The 17,213-nt window shown below is 40.0% G+C and overlaps 2 protein-coding genes across 3 annotated transcripts in view; one reads left to right on the forward strand and one right to left on the reverse strand.

The window, feature by feature from the left end:
• Positions 1 to 198, reverse strand: part of LOC115918251 (golgin subfamily A member 6-like protein 6) — a 49,611-nt gene extending 49,413 nt beyond the window's left edge. The window contains exon 1 of the mRNA XM_030996115.1: positions 162 to 198. Coding sequence (XP_030851975.1) covers positions 162 to 183 — 22 coding nt within the window. The 5' untranslated portion in view covers positions 184 to 198. The remainder of the gene's footprint in view (positions 1 to 161) is intronic.
• Positions 199 to 3,516: 3,318 nt separating this feature from the next.
• LOC105442448 (kinesin-like protein KIF13A) overlaps positions 3,517 to 17,213 on the forward strand; it is a 39,240-nt gene continuing 25,543 nt past the window's right edge. For both annotated transcript variants that reach the window (XM_030996463.1, XM_030996461.1), the window contains exon 1: positions 3,517 to 3,868. The gene's annotated coding sequence lies outside the window, so the exon portion shown is untranslated. The remainder of the gene's footprint in view (positions 3,869 to 17,213) is intronic.

Here is a 17,213-nt window from a genome sequence, read left to right on the forward strand (position 1 = left end):
GGCAAATTGAGGTCCATGCCCGTTTTGACAAATTAAAATTGACAAAACAACACAACAAGTTACCCCAAAACGGTGCATTTCGAGGTCCTAAAAGTCCATGATGCCAATGAAGTAGACTTGGGCATCTACTTAGACACCATAACCAGACATGTAATACTCACTGGAATGTATCAGGCTAGACATCCTTAACTTCCAGTATAGGTACGTCTGTTCGGTTGAAGAGTCGGTTGCGTGAGAGAAAGAGTTCAGGTTGATTCTCTTCCACGGAAGCTTCCAATAGGAATAGCGCCCTGCTATGCTCTGCTACACTCGTAGTCTGCTAATGCAGTCTGTGCTTCGTGCTTGTAGTCTATATCATAAACTACTATACCACTTTTTTGTCCATTCTGACCAAAATGATATGAATGTTGCAGAGTTTTTGAGGGGCTGTATATATACCAAACAAATCTCAGAGAGAATAAACTAAAAAAGAAATGGTTTCACTTTAGACAATATTTTGAGAGTGTTGGAAATGTGCTAACATAAACATGATCATGTATTTTTTGTTTGGTATTTTTTTTAAATTATATATTTAAAGTACTAATTTTGTCATAAATGTTTGTTTTTATCTGCCACAAAAGTTTTTGGCCGTGATGATTATTATCTGTGTCAAGCCATTATGTATGGAAATTATTTCTTTAATTATTTGTATATGATATATGGATGTTCTGTATATGATGAAATTTGTTTTGAAAACCCTGTGGAAGGGGGAAAAAAAAATTAATCACGGTCAGATGAGCATATTTTGATGCCTCATTATTTTGTTAACACTGGCAGTTAACTATTCTCACTTTCTTGCTCTCATTCTATTTTATTTCTCTTTAATATACTTTTTCAAGAAAAGTGGGGGGGGGGGGGAGCTCGAGGCTCTCGATCCCCGCCGTACCTCGGGCCCTGACATGTAGGAATCTCAAGAATCATATTTTTTGCCTGGCTGTAAATTTAGAAATTTGTCATTTTCCAACAAACACATACAAACGTATAATTGACTAAAAAGTGAGGAAAAATTTCGGAAATTATGTCATTTCAGCATTATTTGTAATCCACCGTTGAGGAATTAGAAATAAACCACGTTTGAATTTGATTTCTCTCAAGCCCTCCCCCCCCCCCTCTATCAGTACGCCAGTATCTCCTCTTTTCCTTTTTTTCTTTCCCTTTCCTTCCATCTCTCTTATTTTTTTTTGATTGGGGGGGGGGGGGGGGGTTAACAGCCTGGGAGGCAAGGCCCTTTCGGCCCCCCGATCTCCTTCTTCCCCCCCTTTTCTTTTCTTCTTCCTCTTCTTTCTTTCCCTTTTTCTCCTTTTTCCCTTTCCCTTCCTTTCCTTTCTTCTCTCTTTTTTTTTTTTTTTTTTTTTTTGCGGGGGGGGGGGGCATATGGAAACGTTGTATCATCCGCTCAATCTGACTTGCGTGCATAGAACAAATAAGCATTTTTCCATGAAAAAGTGAAGTTTTCTAAAATGTGCGTTTCTTTCCAGCATTGGGGCGCCCAGAAGCCCATGAGGTAACATTTCATAAAGTATAATATAAAAAGACCATATGCAAATTTTCTGTACTTTTGCCGGAAAAAATACATTTATCCAGCACAATGTCGTCTCTTTTTGCGTTGGAGAAGAGCAAATAGCGAGTTTCAATCACACTTTGGCCGATCTCGCAAGCTCTCACTCGTTTCACTGTGGTCAAGAGACTTTGGGGCAAGCGGTTAATGAAAATACTAATCGTTAGCTTTCTTCTGGTATCAAACTTATTTTGATTGATTGTATAATTTTGTCGGAATAAAGGAAACAAAAATGCTCGACCAACAACTCATCAGCGTCTGAATTGACCTTTTGACCTTGAATTCCCTGATGCAAGCGCACTAATGACGTGATCTTTGCTAAATCGGTGTCTTTTATCGTAAAATGCGACACTTTCACAATGTTTATACATCTTTTTTTAATTATTAGTAAGATATAACATATTTTTTCTGATATCACTGAAGTTTTGGGTTTCATTTAACGAGTAATTTTAAAATAAGAGCCATTTTATTGTTTTAATTTACTGGATCGTACCATTAAAGTTGCAGGGTAGAAAGATGCATTTTCCAACCGCGCCAAATTTAATTTACGTTCCGACATTATGTTAAATGGGTTCGTGTTGTTAAGAATCCACTGCTTTCTGCTCCAACAAACGTCCACATGCGGAGTCGTTTATCAACTAAATTATTCAAATTTATGGATGCTTCCTGGCTTCCCAGGTGCTTGTGTTGCTGTTGAAGCATTTCATTCACCTGCTATCATTCTTTGTACTCCAATTGCCAGAACGCAAATTTCATTTTGGTTTTATAGTTTCATCGGAGTCGTTTATCATATATATGTATTCAAATTTATGAATGCTTCCTCCCCAGGTGTTTGTGGTGTTTATGCATTTCATTCACCTGTTATTATTCTTTGTACTCCAATGATACAAAATGCATTTTGGTTATATAGTTTCATGCAATAAGTAAGTCAATAAAAGAGTATGTTCTGCACAATAAAAACAATGTAATGTGTCCCCTCATTTTGTAATAGTTAATTTACCCATTCACATAATGGAACTACCTGCCCGATGAAGCCATTGGCCTGTGACCCCTGAGCACTCAACTTAGTCAGTTCGTGCTCATATTCTTTTATGAGAATACAAGCAAACGTTTCCATATGGGGGGGGGCCACCCCCCCCCCTGGATCCGCGCCTGGAATCGCCAGGCTAAAAACCTGTATTGATCTACGTACAGCTAAAGCAGGCTCCGAAACTCTATGACGGGCTCCAATCCTCTGCGAAGTATCATAATAATCATAAAGATGATGAAAAAAGGAAAAGAAAGTGACGCCGTAATTGATGTTATATAAATGTGCTGTAGTTGATGTTCTAATATAAATTACGAGTGTTCTGAGATAAATTTAGTACAGAAATGCCCCTAAAGTAGTTGGAATCGCCATGCTTAAAACCTGTTTTGACACTGTACGTACAGCTAAAGCGGGCTCCAAAATTCCGACGGGCTCCAATCCTCTGCGAAGTATTAAAATAATCATAGAAAATGATTCAAAAAGGAAAAGAAAGTGACGATCATGGTGAAACTGATGTTATATGTCGTGTTGTGAGAAAAATGGGTACAGGGCCCTAAAATACTTCAAATCGCCAGGCTTGAAACTTTAATTGATCAACACAGCTTTAATAGTGGGCTTCTGATTATGATCATATCGGGCTCTATAGTAATCATGATTCGATTTCTATAATATGAAAGGAAAAGAAAGAAATGATTTGATGTTAATTCATGTAAGCCTATATAGGCCTACGGTTTCGAAAGAGAGAGAGAGAGAGAGAGAGAGAGAGAGAGAGAGAGGAGGGAGGGAGGGAGAGAGAGAGAGAGAGAGAGAGAGAGAGAGAGAGAGAGAGAGAGGGGGGGGGGGGGCTGGGGGAGAGTGTAGCCTACGTACGTCGCCACCCGATGGTCGCCACTCGCCAGTCGTCTTCCAAACCAGCATGGAGGACTCGAGGCTTCGAGTTGGATGGATGATGTCTGGACCCCAATTTCGGATTCAAGGGAGACAGGTTGGGTTCACTCTTTTGCCGATATTGGGAATAAGAAAAGCTCAAATTTTGGGCTTTATGATCATGATGATGCAGCTGGCGTAGCGCCGGTACTCTGACACGCGGTACCGTACCTGCTGCTCATGACACATCGCAGCCGCAGGCAACGCTGCATGACTGAAGATGAAGGAAGCAACATAGGTCTACTAGGTCTAGTCATCAAAGAAGCTGCGATCCATCCCAAACTCGGCTCGGCCTCCAAATGGAAAGGATTCCGATGGTAAGTGTCAACATGCTGCAATGAAGGGCTAGTTACTGTACTTAGATCTAGAAGAACTCACCCTATTTATTTAGTACTAGTCACTACTAGATCTAGGCCAGTAGGCCTAGACTAGATCTAACAGTTACTAGTTAACTGGTAAAAGTATCAGGCCTGCTAGTAGTACTAGTACTAGTAGTAAGTTCTAGTAGTTAGTATACATATGCCGGCCACATGGTACTATAGTAGTAGGTCTACCTACTTTAGTGTAAGCTAGTGTAGACCCTACTTAGTAGGCCTACTAGTTATTAGAAAAGAGCGGGTGCGTCAGAAGCAGTTAGAGATGGGGGGGGGGGGGGGGGTGGACAGTTCAGGAGGATCATCTTTCAGGGGCAGTGGTGTTTGGGAGGCAGAAGAAAATATCACCACCACTCTGACTCTTACAATGTAACATATGCATTGATGCATGCCCTGCAGAGTATTATTTAACCATCAGGTACTAGACCTACTGTGGATAGCAAAGCATAAATTGGCGTGGGTTCCAGGGGGTCAAGGGGTGGAGCCCCCAGAAGAAACTGAGGGGGTTTAGCAGTAAATTACAGTCAGATAAGCATATTAAGATACCTTATTTTTGTCACTGGCAGGTCACTAGTAATTGGCTAGGGGTGCGGGGCGCTGAGCCCCATGAAGCTCATGGTTTTTCTGGCATTTAATTATGGTTGGAACATTCACTAGTAATTGGCTAGGGGTGCGGGGCGCTGAGCCCCATGAAGCTCATGGTTTTTCTGGCATTTAATTATGGTCGGAACATTCACTGATTCAAGAGCCCGTCTAAGGGGCCCCTGATGGGAACCAGGGGGCGGAGCGGGCCCCGGAAGCTCGGGGGTTACAGGCATTAAATTAAGGTCAGATGAGCATATTTGATCCTTTATTTGTGCCATTGGCACGTAGCTAAAAATGGCGGGTGGTCAAGGAGGCTGAGTCCCCTGAAGCTCAGGTCAGGGGTTTTAGGCATTTTTTTACAGTCAGATGAGTATCAAGGGTCCTGCCTTAGGGGCTGTAGGGCTCTTGATGGGGTCGAGGGGGCAGAGCTCCCAGGAAGCTCATGGGTTTTAGATATTTAATTTTGGTCAGATGAGCATATTTTGATACCTGATTTGTGACACTGGCAGGTAATTAATTTCTTTCTTTCTCTTTCTTTCTTTTTCTCTTAAACATAATTTTTTTTTAAGTGGGGAAAGGGGGGGGGGGGGCTCGAGCCCCCAAGCCCCACCGTTCTGCAGGCCCTGACATGAAGGCTCTGACATGAAGGCTTTCAAATATGCTTTTTTTTTTGCTTGACTATAAATTTGGAAATTTTTGATTTTCCAACAAACGCATACCATGGTACCAAAGTAAAAACTAGAAATGCAATCGTGTCACAACGATGTGCGTGCAATGACGCCATGATTGTACGTGTCAAACAAAAGAGCTTCTCTTGGACTATCCAGAGCAATTTGTACAAAGTCTGTAGCTTCTGTGATATTGGAGATAGGTAGGGCGAAAGAAAGGCCTCAACAGTGACCTTGATGAGATGATACTGACTATGCCTACGAAGTTTGAGAGAAATTGGGTTAGGGGAAAGAACCTAGATTGGGCTCGCAAGCACTGCGTGCAAAAACCAATGGGATTTAGTGCATGTTCGTCATTGTAATAAAGATGGTTCCGGGGGCAAAAAGCGTGAATCTGATATGCACCATAGACAATGCGTGTAATGCATGGGCAGAAAACGTACAGGATCTGTACTATGACCGGAGTTAATTTGTTTTTTCTCTCTCTCTTTATGTCTTTTTATGGGCCGCATTTGGTATCATTAGAAAGAGAATTCCATGGTTGTTATTGTAAACCACTCTCTTTTTTTCTATGATAATCCTATCGTAACAGGTGATGTATAATAGATTTATAGGACAAAATGGCGTCTTAAATGGCCCCCTTGACCAATTTTATTAATCTGGCCACGAGTTTCCCTGCGTATTGCAACTCGGAATGTCACTGCAAAGTTTCAAGGAAAGAAAAGGACGTTTAGGGGGCGAAAAGCAGTCTGAAAAAAATGACGTCATAGCCGATACGTGTTATAATTGGGCGGAAACTCGGCGAAATTTGTATAGTGACCCTTGTTCAAATGTGATTTACTCAAAATTGTCTGTGTGAACATATACCATCCTTGGTATCATTCGAAAGGGCCCTTCATTGCGGTCAGTTTGACACCATTGTCATCTGCGCACAATGTACTGCACGCATTAAAGGCGCTATTACGTAATGCATAGCAAATTCATCATTTGGCGATAACTTTGCGCTGACGTTATAAAATTTTACCAAACTTGGCAGACAGTTGTCTCGTATATAGATACATGTGTCTGCTAAGTTTCATTGACATACGTATAAAGATCGCCATTTTAGAGCAAGTTGAAATTATTTCTCAATTTTCTTGAAAACTCTATATTTAGAGGGCATTTTTCTTACAGTCGGTCAGTGTTAGTGTATATAATTTTGTATGGCTTGAAAGGGCACATCTTCAAGTATCTAAATCCCAAAAAGGGTACGGGTCTGCCAAGCCATAATAAAGATACGGCCACAGAAAGAAAGCCAATTCCCTGAACTTTAGAGGGCGCTATTTATGTTTTGCAAAGCCATTGGAGCGTATAATTTTGCATGGCTATGTGCAATTATGAGATAAAGATACTGTCAGATTTAGATGCAAAACGGAATTTATATGAGAAAGTTATGGCAGTTTTAGATTATTTAAGGGTCAATTTTTCAAGAACTTGAGAGATTTTTGACGGAGTCAGTTTCAGATTTGAATTTTGAGTACGAAGATGGCATTTTGAAGGTCAGGTTATACGTCGCACATAGAAGAACATCTCTTAGACTATCTAAAGGAATTTGTTAGAAGTTTGTAGGATCTAGGATAGTGGAGATAGGAAGGAAGAAAGAAAGGCCTTAAAATGGACCACAAACAGACAAAATGGCGCCTGGAGGTTTATGCATGAGTGATTTCAGAAAACAAAAAAGTAGGGGACCTAGATTGGATATCAGAGATTACGCCTACGAAGTTTGAAAGAAATCGAGCAAGAGAAAAGGACCTGGATACGAATAACAAGCACTACGTGCAAAACGAATGGGATTCCGGACGACAAGAAGAAGAAGAGGAAGAAGAAGAGGAAGAAGAAGTAAGAATATTAATAAGAAGAATGTGAACGAAAACAAGGCAATGACGAAGGTCGTCATTGCAATAACTGAAAACAGAAAATCATGTCCTTTCAGCAACGTTTGTAAATCACTGGTATCAAATTAGGGGAAATTTTGTTAAATATTTTTTAAAAATTTAATTGAATCTATTTATATTCTATTCATATATGTTTTAAATGTTGTACTTATTTATTTTATTAATTTATTTTTTTATTAATTTTTTTATTAATTTATATTTTATTTATTTATTTATTTATTTATTTTTTTAGATGGGGGGGGGGGGGGGGCTTTGCCCCTTTGTTGAAGAGTAAAGTATGCCTAGTATAGTAGTAGGCTATATCTTTTTATATACTTGATTTAGATCATATCCAGCCCGCCTAGGATTAGGGTGAGGGTTAGGGTAAGCTCTAACCCTACGTCTACAGTCTAGATCTAGACTAGTCTACTCTAGATTCTAGGCCTAGATGTAGACCTGCTCCCAAAGGCTAGACCACTTGTATGTGTGTGTCTGTGTGTGTATTGGGTTAACTTTTTCAGACGTGTATCAATCAGATATGATTATTTACTTCTGAGGACCGACTTTAAACGTCCTATGCTGAATCAGTTTGTAACTTCCATTGTAAGCTGGATGACAGGGGCACGCCACAATGCCTCGTCTTAAAACCATCTAGCCTTTAGGCTGTACTACCGGCAATCCTGAATTTTATTTTTATGCCTCCGTTACGAAGTAGCCGGAGGCATTATGTTTTCGGGTTGTCCGTCCGTCCGTACGTACGTCCGAGTTTGCGATGGTATGCTTGTGTGTTTAGTTTTACGTATGAGATATCCTTGTGTGTCACTTTAGACTTGTGTGTCTAGCCACACAAGAAAACTATCATATTCAGTGTCTAAGATGTCTGACATGTCATTTCTAATCAGCTAAGATTTAGTCACACAAGAAAAAATTTTCCCCAAAAAAGGCCCAAAATAAATGTCCAAATTTTAGAGAGGGGTTGTGTCCAAGTAGCCAAACGGAATAGTGCCATCTACAGTTGACATCCAGGTAGCTAGGTACTATGCACATCTACAGTACTTGTGTGTGTGTGTGTGTGTGTGTGTGTGACTTGTTAGTGTGTAGTATTTGTAAGCAAAGTAGTAGGCAGTGTATGGCTCTGTGTATGTGTGTGTCATGGGTGGATGGTTTTGTGTGTGCAGTGTATATAATACATGTAATGTTTTTTTTATGCCACACAAGCCTTAATTTTCTTGAATTGGACAGGGGTAGACAATAATGTCGTTCTGCCACACTAGCCTTAATTTTCATGACTTGGACAGAGGTACATGTATATAATACATGTAATGTCTTTCTGCCACACAAGCCCTAATTTTCTTGACTTGGACAGGGGAAGATAATAATGTCTTTCTGACACACAATCCTTAATTTTCTTGATTTGGACTGGGGTAGATAATAATGTCTTTCTGCCACACAAGCCTCTATTTTCTTGACTTGGACAGGGGTAGACAATAATGTCTTTCTGCCACACAAGCCTTAATTTTCATGACTTGGACTGGGGTAGATAATAATGTGTTTTAGCCACACAAGCCCTAATTTTCTTGACTTGGACAGGGGTAGACAATAATGTGTTTCTGCCACACAAGCCTTAATTTTCTTGACTTGGACAGGGGTAGACAATAATGTTGTTCTGCCACACAAGCCTTAATTTTTCATGACTTGGACAGAGGTATAATACATGTAATGTCTTTCTGCCACACATGCCCTAATTTTCTTGACTTGGACAGGGGAAGATAATAATGTCTTTCTGACACACAAGCCTTAATTTTCTTGACTTGGACTGGAGTAGATAATAATGTCTTTCTGCCACACAAGCCTTAATTTTCATGACTTGGACAGAGGTATATAATACATGTAATGTCTTTCTGCCACACAAGCCCATTATTTTCTTGACTTGGACTGGGGTAGATAATAATGCCTTTCTGCCACACAAGCCCTAATTTTCTTGACTTGGACAGTGGTACAGGTATATAATACATGTAATGTTTTTATGCCACACAAGCCTTAATTTTCTGGACTTGGACTGGGGTAGACAATAATGTTTTTCTGCCACACAAGCCTTAATTTTCTTGACTTTGACTGAGGTAGATGACAATATCTTTCTGACACACAAGCCTTAATTTTCATGACTTGGACAGAGGTAGACAATAATGTCTTTCTGCCACACAAGCCTTAATTTTCTTGACTTGGACTGGGGTAGATGACAATATCTTTCTGACACACAAGCCTTAATTTTCATGACTTGGACAGAGGTATATAATACATGTAATGTTTTTTTATGCCACACAAGCCCTAATTTTCTGGACTTGGACAGGGGTAGACAATAATGTCTTTTTGCCACACAAGCCTTAATTTTCTTAACTTGGACAGGGGTAGATAATAATGTCTTTCTGTCACACAAGCCTTAATTTTATTGACTTGGACTGGGGTAGATGACAATATCTTTCTAGCAACACAAGCCTTAATTTTCTTGACTTGGACTGGGGTAGACAATAATGTCTTTCTGCCACACAAGCCCTAATTTTCTTGACTTGGACAGTGGTACAGGTATATAATACATGTAATGTTTTTATGCCACACAAGCCTTAAATTTCTTGACTTGGACTGGGGTAGACAATAATGTCTTTCTGCCACACAAGCCTTAATTTTCTTGACTTGGACTGGGGTAGATAATAATGTCTTTCTGCCACACAAGCCTTAAATTTCATGACTTGGACAGGGGTAGACAATAATGTCTTTCTGCCACACAAGCCTTAATTTTCTTGACTTGGACTGGGGTAGATGACAATATCTTTCTGACACACAAGCCTTAATTTTCATGACTTGGACAGAGGTAGACAATAATCTTTCTGCCACACAAGCCTTAATTTTCTTGACTTGGACTGGGGTGAATGACAATATCTTTCTGACACACAAGCCTTAATTTTCATGACTTGGACAGAGGTATATAATACATGTAATGTTTTTTTATGCCACACAAGCGCTAATTTTCTGGACTTGGACAGGGGTAGACAATAATGTCTTTCTGCCACACAAGCCTTAATTTTCTTGACTTGGACAGGGGTAGATAATAATGTCTTTCTGCCACACAAGCCTTAATTTTCTTGACTTGGACTGGGGTAGATGACAATATCTTTCTAGCAACACAAGCCTTAATTTTTTTGACTTGGACTTGAGTAGATAATAATGTCTTACTGCCACACAAGCCTTAATGTTCATGACTTGGACAGAGGTATATAATACATGTAATGTCTTCCTGCCACACAAGCCCATTATTTTCTTGACTTGGACTGGGGTAGATAATAATGCCTTTCTGCCACACAAGCCCTAATTTTCTTGAATTGGACAGTGGTACAGGTATATAATACATGTAATGTTTTTATGCCACACAAGCCTTAATTTTCTGGACTTGGACTGGGGTAGACAATAATGTTTTTCTGCCACACAAGCCTTAATTTTCTTGACTTGGACAAAGGTATATAATACATGTAATGTCTTCCTGCCACACAAGCCCATTATTTTCTTGACTTGGACTGGGGTAGATAATAATGCCTTTCTGCCACACAAGCCCTAATTTTCTTGAATTGGACAGTGGTACAGGTATATAATACATGTAATGTTTTTATGCCACACAAGCCTTAATTTTCTGGACTTGGACTGGGGTAGACAATAATGTTTTTCTGCCACACAAGCCTTAATTTTCTTGACTTGGACTGGGGTAGATGACAATATCTTTCTGACACACAAGCCTTAATTTTCTTGACTTGGACAGAGGTTATACATGGAATGTTTTTTTTTATGCCACACAAGCCCTAATTTTCTTGACTTGGACAGAGGTATATAATACATGTAATGTTTTTTTTATGCCACGCAAGCCCTAATTTTCTTGACTTGGACAGGGGTAGACAATAATGTCTTTCTGCCACACAAGCCTTAATTTTCTTGACTTGGACAGAGGTATATAATACATGTAATGTCTTCCTGCCACACAAGCCCATTATTTTCTTGACTTGGACTGGGGTAGATAATAATGCCTTTCTGCCACACAAGCCCTAATTTTCTTGAATTGGACAGTGGTACAGGTATATAATACATGTAATGTTTTTATGCCACACAAGCCTTAATTTTCTGGACTTGGACTGGGGTAGACAATAATGTTTTTCTGCCACACAAGCCTTAATTTTCTTGACTTGGACTGGGGTAGATGACAATATCTTTCTGACACACAAGCCTTAATTTTCTTGACTTGGACAGAGGTTATACATGGAATGTTTTTTTTTATGCCACACGAGCCCTAATTTTCTTGACTTGGACAGGGGTAGACAATAATGTCTTTCTGCCACACAAGCCTTAATTTTCTTGACTTGGACAGGGGTAGATAATAATGTCTTTCTGTCACACAAGCCTTAATTTTCTTGACTTGGACTGGGGTAGATAACAATATCTTTCTAGCAACACAAGCCTTAATTTTCTTGACTTGGACTGGGGTAGACAATAATGTCTTTCTGCCACACAAGCCCTAATTTTTTTGACTTGGACAGTGGTACAGGTATATAATACATGTAATGTTTTTATGCCACACAAGCCTTAATTTTCTTGACTTGGACAGGGGTAGACAATAATGTCTTTCTGCCACACAAGCCTTAATTTTCATGACTTGGACAGGGGTAGATAATAATGTCTTTCTGCCACACAAGCCTTAATTTACATGACTTGGACAGGGTTAGACAATAATGTCTTTCTGCCACACAAGCCTTAATTTTCTTGACTTGGACAGGGGTAGACAATAATGTCTTTCTGCCACACAAGCCCTAATTTTCTTGACTTGGACAGGGGTAGACAATAATGTCTTTCTGCCACACAAGCCCTAATTTTGTTGACTTGGACAGGGGAAGATAATAATGTCTTTCTGCCACACAAGCCCTAATTTTGTTGACTTGGACGGGGTAGATGACAATATCTTTCTGCCACACGAGCCCTAATTTTCTTGACTTGGACAGAAGTATATAATACATGTAATGTTTTTTTATGCCACACAAGCCTTAATTTTCTTGACTTGGACAGGGGTAAATAATAATGTCTTTCTGCCACACAAGCCTTAATTTTCTTGACTTGGACAGGGGTAGATAATAATGTCTTTCTGCCACACAAGCCTTAATTTTCTTGACTTGGACAGGGGTAGATAATAATGTCTTTCTGCCACACAAGCCTTAATTTTCATGACTTGGACAGAGGTATATAATACATGTAATGTTTTTTTTATGCCACATAAGCCTTAATTTTCTTGACTTGGACAGGGGTAGATAATAATGTCTTTTTGGCACACAAGCCTTAATTGTCTTGACTGGGACAATTAGGGTAGATGATGATTATGATGTATTTTTTTGCACATAAAGTTTACTTTTTTTGACTTTGACAGGTATAGATGATTTGGTATCATCCTGCTACACAAGCCTTAAAGGTAATACAAAGTTTTGGTATGGGGTCGTGAATTTGGTTCAAATGAACATATTGGAAGCATATGCGATCCTACAATATTCACTGATCGTTGTCGCGGTCGAAATCGACTCTAAAGTTATGAAATTATAAATAATAAACACTTTATGTTGTATAGCTCCCTCTCAAGGTCAAGATATTAATTAAGCTATGAAACAATGTTTCTTGACTAAAATCGACCGATAAGCTATTCCCGTTCGGAAATTATATACCACAACTACATATGGTCGCATCTACCATTGTACGGCCGTAGGAGCTATTTGAAATTTATTAAAATTTACCGGGAGCACCGGTAAATCTTAATATTAAATTTTTCTTGAAAGCAGAAGTGTTTTAAGGGTTAAAATTACTAGTGCTTTTAATACATCCACATCCACAGGGGCATCCAAATATATCAAAATTGTAAATATTCACTATCCACCCATTTTTCAAAATTTCCCAAAACTTCATGACTTTGACAGGCATGGATTATTATACAAATAATGAATGGTTATGAGTTCAATAGTACAAATATTTTCATGAGTTGAATAGAATTAATGTTAATCTTTCAACGAATGAAAATATTCGCACTATTAAACGAATGAAAAACATTCATTATTTGTTTTATACTGTACAACATCAAAGAAGATCTAATAGAACGTTAATCAACAAATTATGCTTTACTCCTTATATTAAAGATAAATTAAAGTTGGAGTCAAGTGAGCCTTCTCGATTACATTCAGATTGCCTTCGTGTCAGATACACGCGCATACACGGGATACGCGCAGGGCAGAGAGGTACGCAGTTTGCATATAACCAAAAATGCATGGCGCATATAACCAAAAATGCACGCCAACAAGGTTTGGATTGAAAGGCCCTTGCCTCCCCCCTCCCCTCAGCAAAAAAGAGAAAGGGAACGAAAATAAAGAGGAAGAAGAAAAAACAAGGGGGAAAAGATACGTTTTTGCGCCCCTCTCACCCCCACCCCCCTCCAAAACGAGAACAAGCGCCAGATACGCCACTGGACACCACAGGCATACTCAGTGGCGGATCCAGGGGGCCGAAACGGCCGCGGCCCCCCCCCCCTTCCCCCTATTGGCGGCGCTAAAAAAAGGGAAAAAAGAGGAAAAAAAGAAGAGAGAAAAAAAAAGGAGAAGCATAAGAAAGGAGAAGAAAAAGAAAATAGAAGAAAAGAGACAAGAAAGAAGAGAAAAGAAACACAGAGAGAGGGGAAAAAAAAGCCCCCCCCCCTTTCTCCCTCCCACTCCGGGGTCGGAAGGACAGAACTCGTGTTCCCAAAATCTCCGGTAAAGGAGTACTTTTCACCCAACAAAGTCCGACCCGTAATACACAAAAATCCGGCCCGTACTGACTTTACACACCGGAGATAGAGGGGTGCTTTCAAACAGAGGGAAATACGTACGCGTGTTGGTAGTAATCATGGACACGGGCGGTGATCCTGGGCCCGATAGGAGGACACGTCCGCCAGGAAATTTAGAAATATAGCTAGAAAGATATATAGCGGAAAGAACTTACAAATTGGGCTTAGGGATTTCCTAGAGTGCATAATGTCAGCATTCAACATTGCAAAATCTCACTTGGTCGCTACGCCCCCTCACCCAATAACACAAAACTATGATATGACACTCGGCCCACGCTCCCGGCCGTGATTTATCCATGGTTGTTGCAATAATTTTTGTTCTTTACTATTTCTACTAACATTATTGTGTGCTATCACAATCATAATTGTTTCATTTTCCCTTTAAAGCAGGCGCGTAGCCAGAGTCGAGAATGGAACAACGAATCGTCTTCTTTCTCTAATAATTTCATTAAGCTATGAAAGGTCAAAGCTTACGCGCTTTGCGCAAGAGGGGGGGGGGGTGGGAACTGAATTCAGACAAGGATTAATAATCGAGAATGGTACAACAAATCCTCTTTCTCTAATAATTTAATGAAACATCAAAGCTTCCACGTTTCGCGCGGGAGGGGGGAAACTGAATTCAGACAAGGATTAAGAGTCGAGAATGGAACAACGAATCATATTCTTTCTCTAATAATTGCATTAAACAATGAAAGGTCAAAGCTTCCGCGCTTCGCGCCGGAGGGGGAGGGGGAACCAAATTCAGACAAGGAAAAAGGGTCGAGAATGGTACAATGAATCGTCTTCTTTCTCTAATAATTTAATGAAATTATGAAAGGTCAGAGCTTACGCGCTTTGCGCAGGAGGGGGGGGGAACTCAATTCAAACAAGAAATATGAGTCGAGAATGATACAACAAATCGTCACTTTCACAAAATACATATTATGCTCATATTTTTGCTCGCTCATTTCGCTCACTAGCCGAATTGTGAACTAGAAAATTACCTTTTCGGGCAAGAGGCTTCAGCCCCCCCCCCCCCCCGATGAAAATGTCAAAAAAATGTGTAACTTAAAAACGGGGAATGTTGATATCGGACAAGAGACGTGAAGTGAGCTTGCCCCCCTTTCCAAAATTGTGCCTGCTTGTAGGTACCGGCATCGTGCTTCTAATATGACCTTGTCAGTATTGGTATGTTGAGTTGAAAAACAGTCTGCGCATTTTTCAAATTTCCGCCCCCCTCCCCCTATTGGAAAATTCTGGATCCGCGCCAGGGCGTACTGATGGGGGGGGGGGGGGGGGGCTCAGTAGATACTAGGCGTATGGTCAGGTCCAATCCCGCTCAATAATTTGTAGGTCCATGAGTCCTAATAAAAATTACTTTCTACAAAAACATTATTGTCGTATAAACAATTACTAGTTTCTTAAATAGCAAACTAAAATGGATAATGGGCCTGCTTGGCTTACTTAATGTCTCAGTGGCGTAGCCTGGATAAGATCAGTCGGGGGCAGGGTGGTGGGGCAAGATTTCCAACAAGGAGGACAATTTACGATAGGATTACATGTGTGTTATGTTTTACTCTTTTTTTTCCCTGTCACCACATGAGCGGGGGTTGGCTCTATATAATCATCAAAGATAACAGATAAAATATAACTACTTTAAAAAGAGACAACTATTCAGGGCTATATGTCACCCCCTACAGGATCAGGACGGGGGGGGGGGGGGGGGGGGGGCACGTGCCCCCCCAAATTTCCAAGATCGGTTGAACTTTTTTAGACCCCCCTTTTTGTTTACCTCGATCGATTACATGTATGTGCCCTCCCAAACATCAAACTCTGGCTACGTGCCTGTACAGGACTCCATAGCTGTGGGGATGGCCTCCATCCAATATTTCCCTTTGTTATTATTATGAATAGCGACCCTCTTCTCGTTTTATGAACGGCGACCCTCATTTTGTTTTATGAATAGCGACCCTCATTTCGTATTATGAATAGCGACCCTCTACTTCTATTATGAATAGCAACCCTCTTCTTCTATTATGAAAAGCGACCCTCTACTTCTATTATGAATAGCGACCCTCTACTCCTATTATGAATAGCGACCCTCTACTCCTATTATGAATAGCGACCCTCTACTCCTATTATGAAAAGCGACCCTCTACTCCTATTATGAATAGCGACCCTCTACTCCTATTATGAATAGCGATCCTCTACTCCTATTATGAATATCGACCCTCTTCTTCTATTATGAATAGCGACCCTCTACTCCGGAATATCGACCCTCTTCTTCTATTATGAATAGCGACCCTCTACTTCTATTATGAATAGCGACCCTCCACTCCTATTATGAAAAGCGACCCTCTACTCCTATTATGAAAAGCGACCCTCATCTTCTATTATGAATAGCGACCCTCTTCTTCTATTATGAATAGCGACCCTCTACTCCTATTATGAATAGCGACCCTCTTCTTCTATTATGAATAGCGACCCTCTTCTTCTATTATGAATAGCGACCCTCTACTCCTATTATAAATAGTGACCCTCTTCATCGATTATGAATAATGACCCTTATGAATAGCAACCCTCATTTTGCATTATGAATAGCGACCCTCATTTCGTATTATGAATAGCGACCCTCATTTCGTATTATAAATAGCGACCCTCTTTCTGTGTTTTGAATACCGACCCTTTTGTAATATTATGAATAGGGACCCTCATGAATAACGAACCCGATTTTGTATTATGAATTGCGACCCTCTTCTAATATTATGAATACCGACCCTCTTCTTTCATTATGAATAGCGGTCCTTATGAATAATGACCCTTATGAATAATGACCCTTTTCTCAAATTATGAAAAGCGGACCTTATGAATAGCGGTCCTTATGAATAGCGGACCTTATGAATAGCAAACCTTATGAATAGCGGTCCTTATGAATAGCGACATTGACCCTGCAGTACAGTGGTCTGAAATCAGATTATTAATTACTGGCTCTATAGCTCTTAAAGAGAAGGTTGAGTTCTGGGAAGAGGTGAAAAATAATTTGTGAGCGTTATCATTCCTATTATGCAAGTGTGGAAGAACATCAGATAAGACATGTTCCCTTAAAAAGCATGGCTCTTCAAATGCCTTCATATTCTAAATATGTCATGTAACATCGTAAAACTCGGGGGAATAGCCTTTTTACGCCACGTGGTTGTGTAGTCCCATATACATCTTTCTGTGTACAGTGTTTGTAACTTTACCAAGACTTG

This window comes from Strongylocentrotus purpuratus, unplaced genomic scaffold, assembly GCF_000002235.5.
Source record: "Strongylocentrotus purpuratus isolate Spur 01 unplaced genomic scaffold, Spur_5.0 spur5_scaffold_3, whole genome shotgun sequence".
In the NCBI taxonomy this organism is placed as follows: domain Eukaryota; kingdom Metazoa; phylum Echinodermata; class Echinoidea; order Camarodonta; family Strongylocentrotidae; genus Strongylocentrotus; species Strongylocentrotus purpuratus.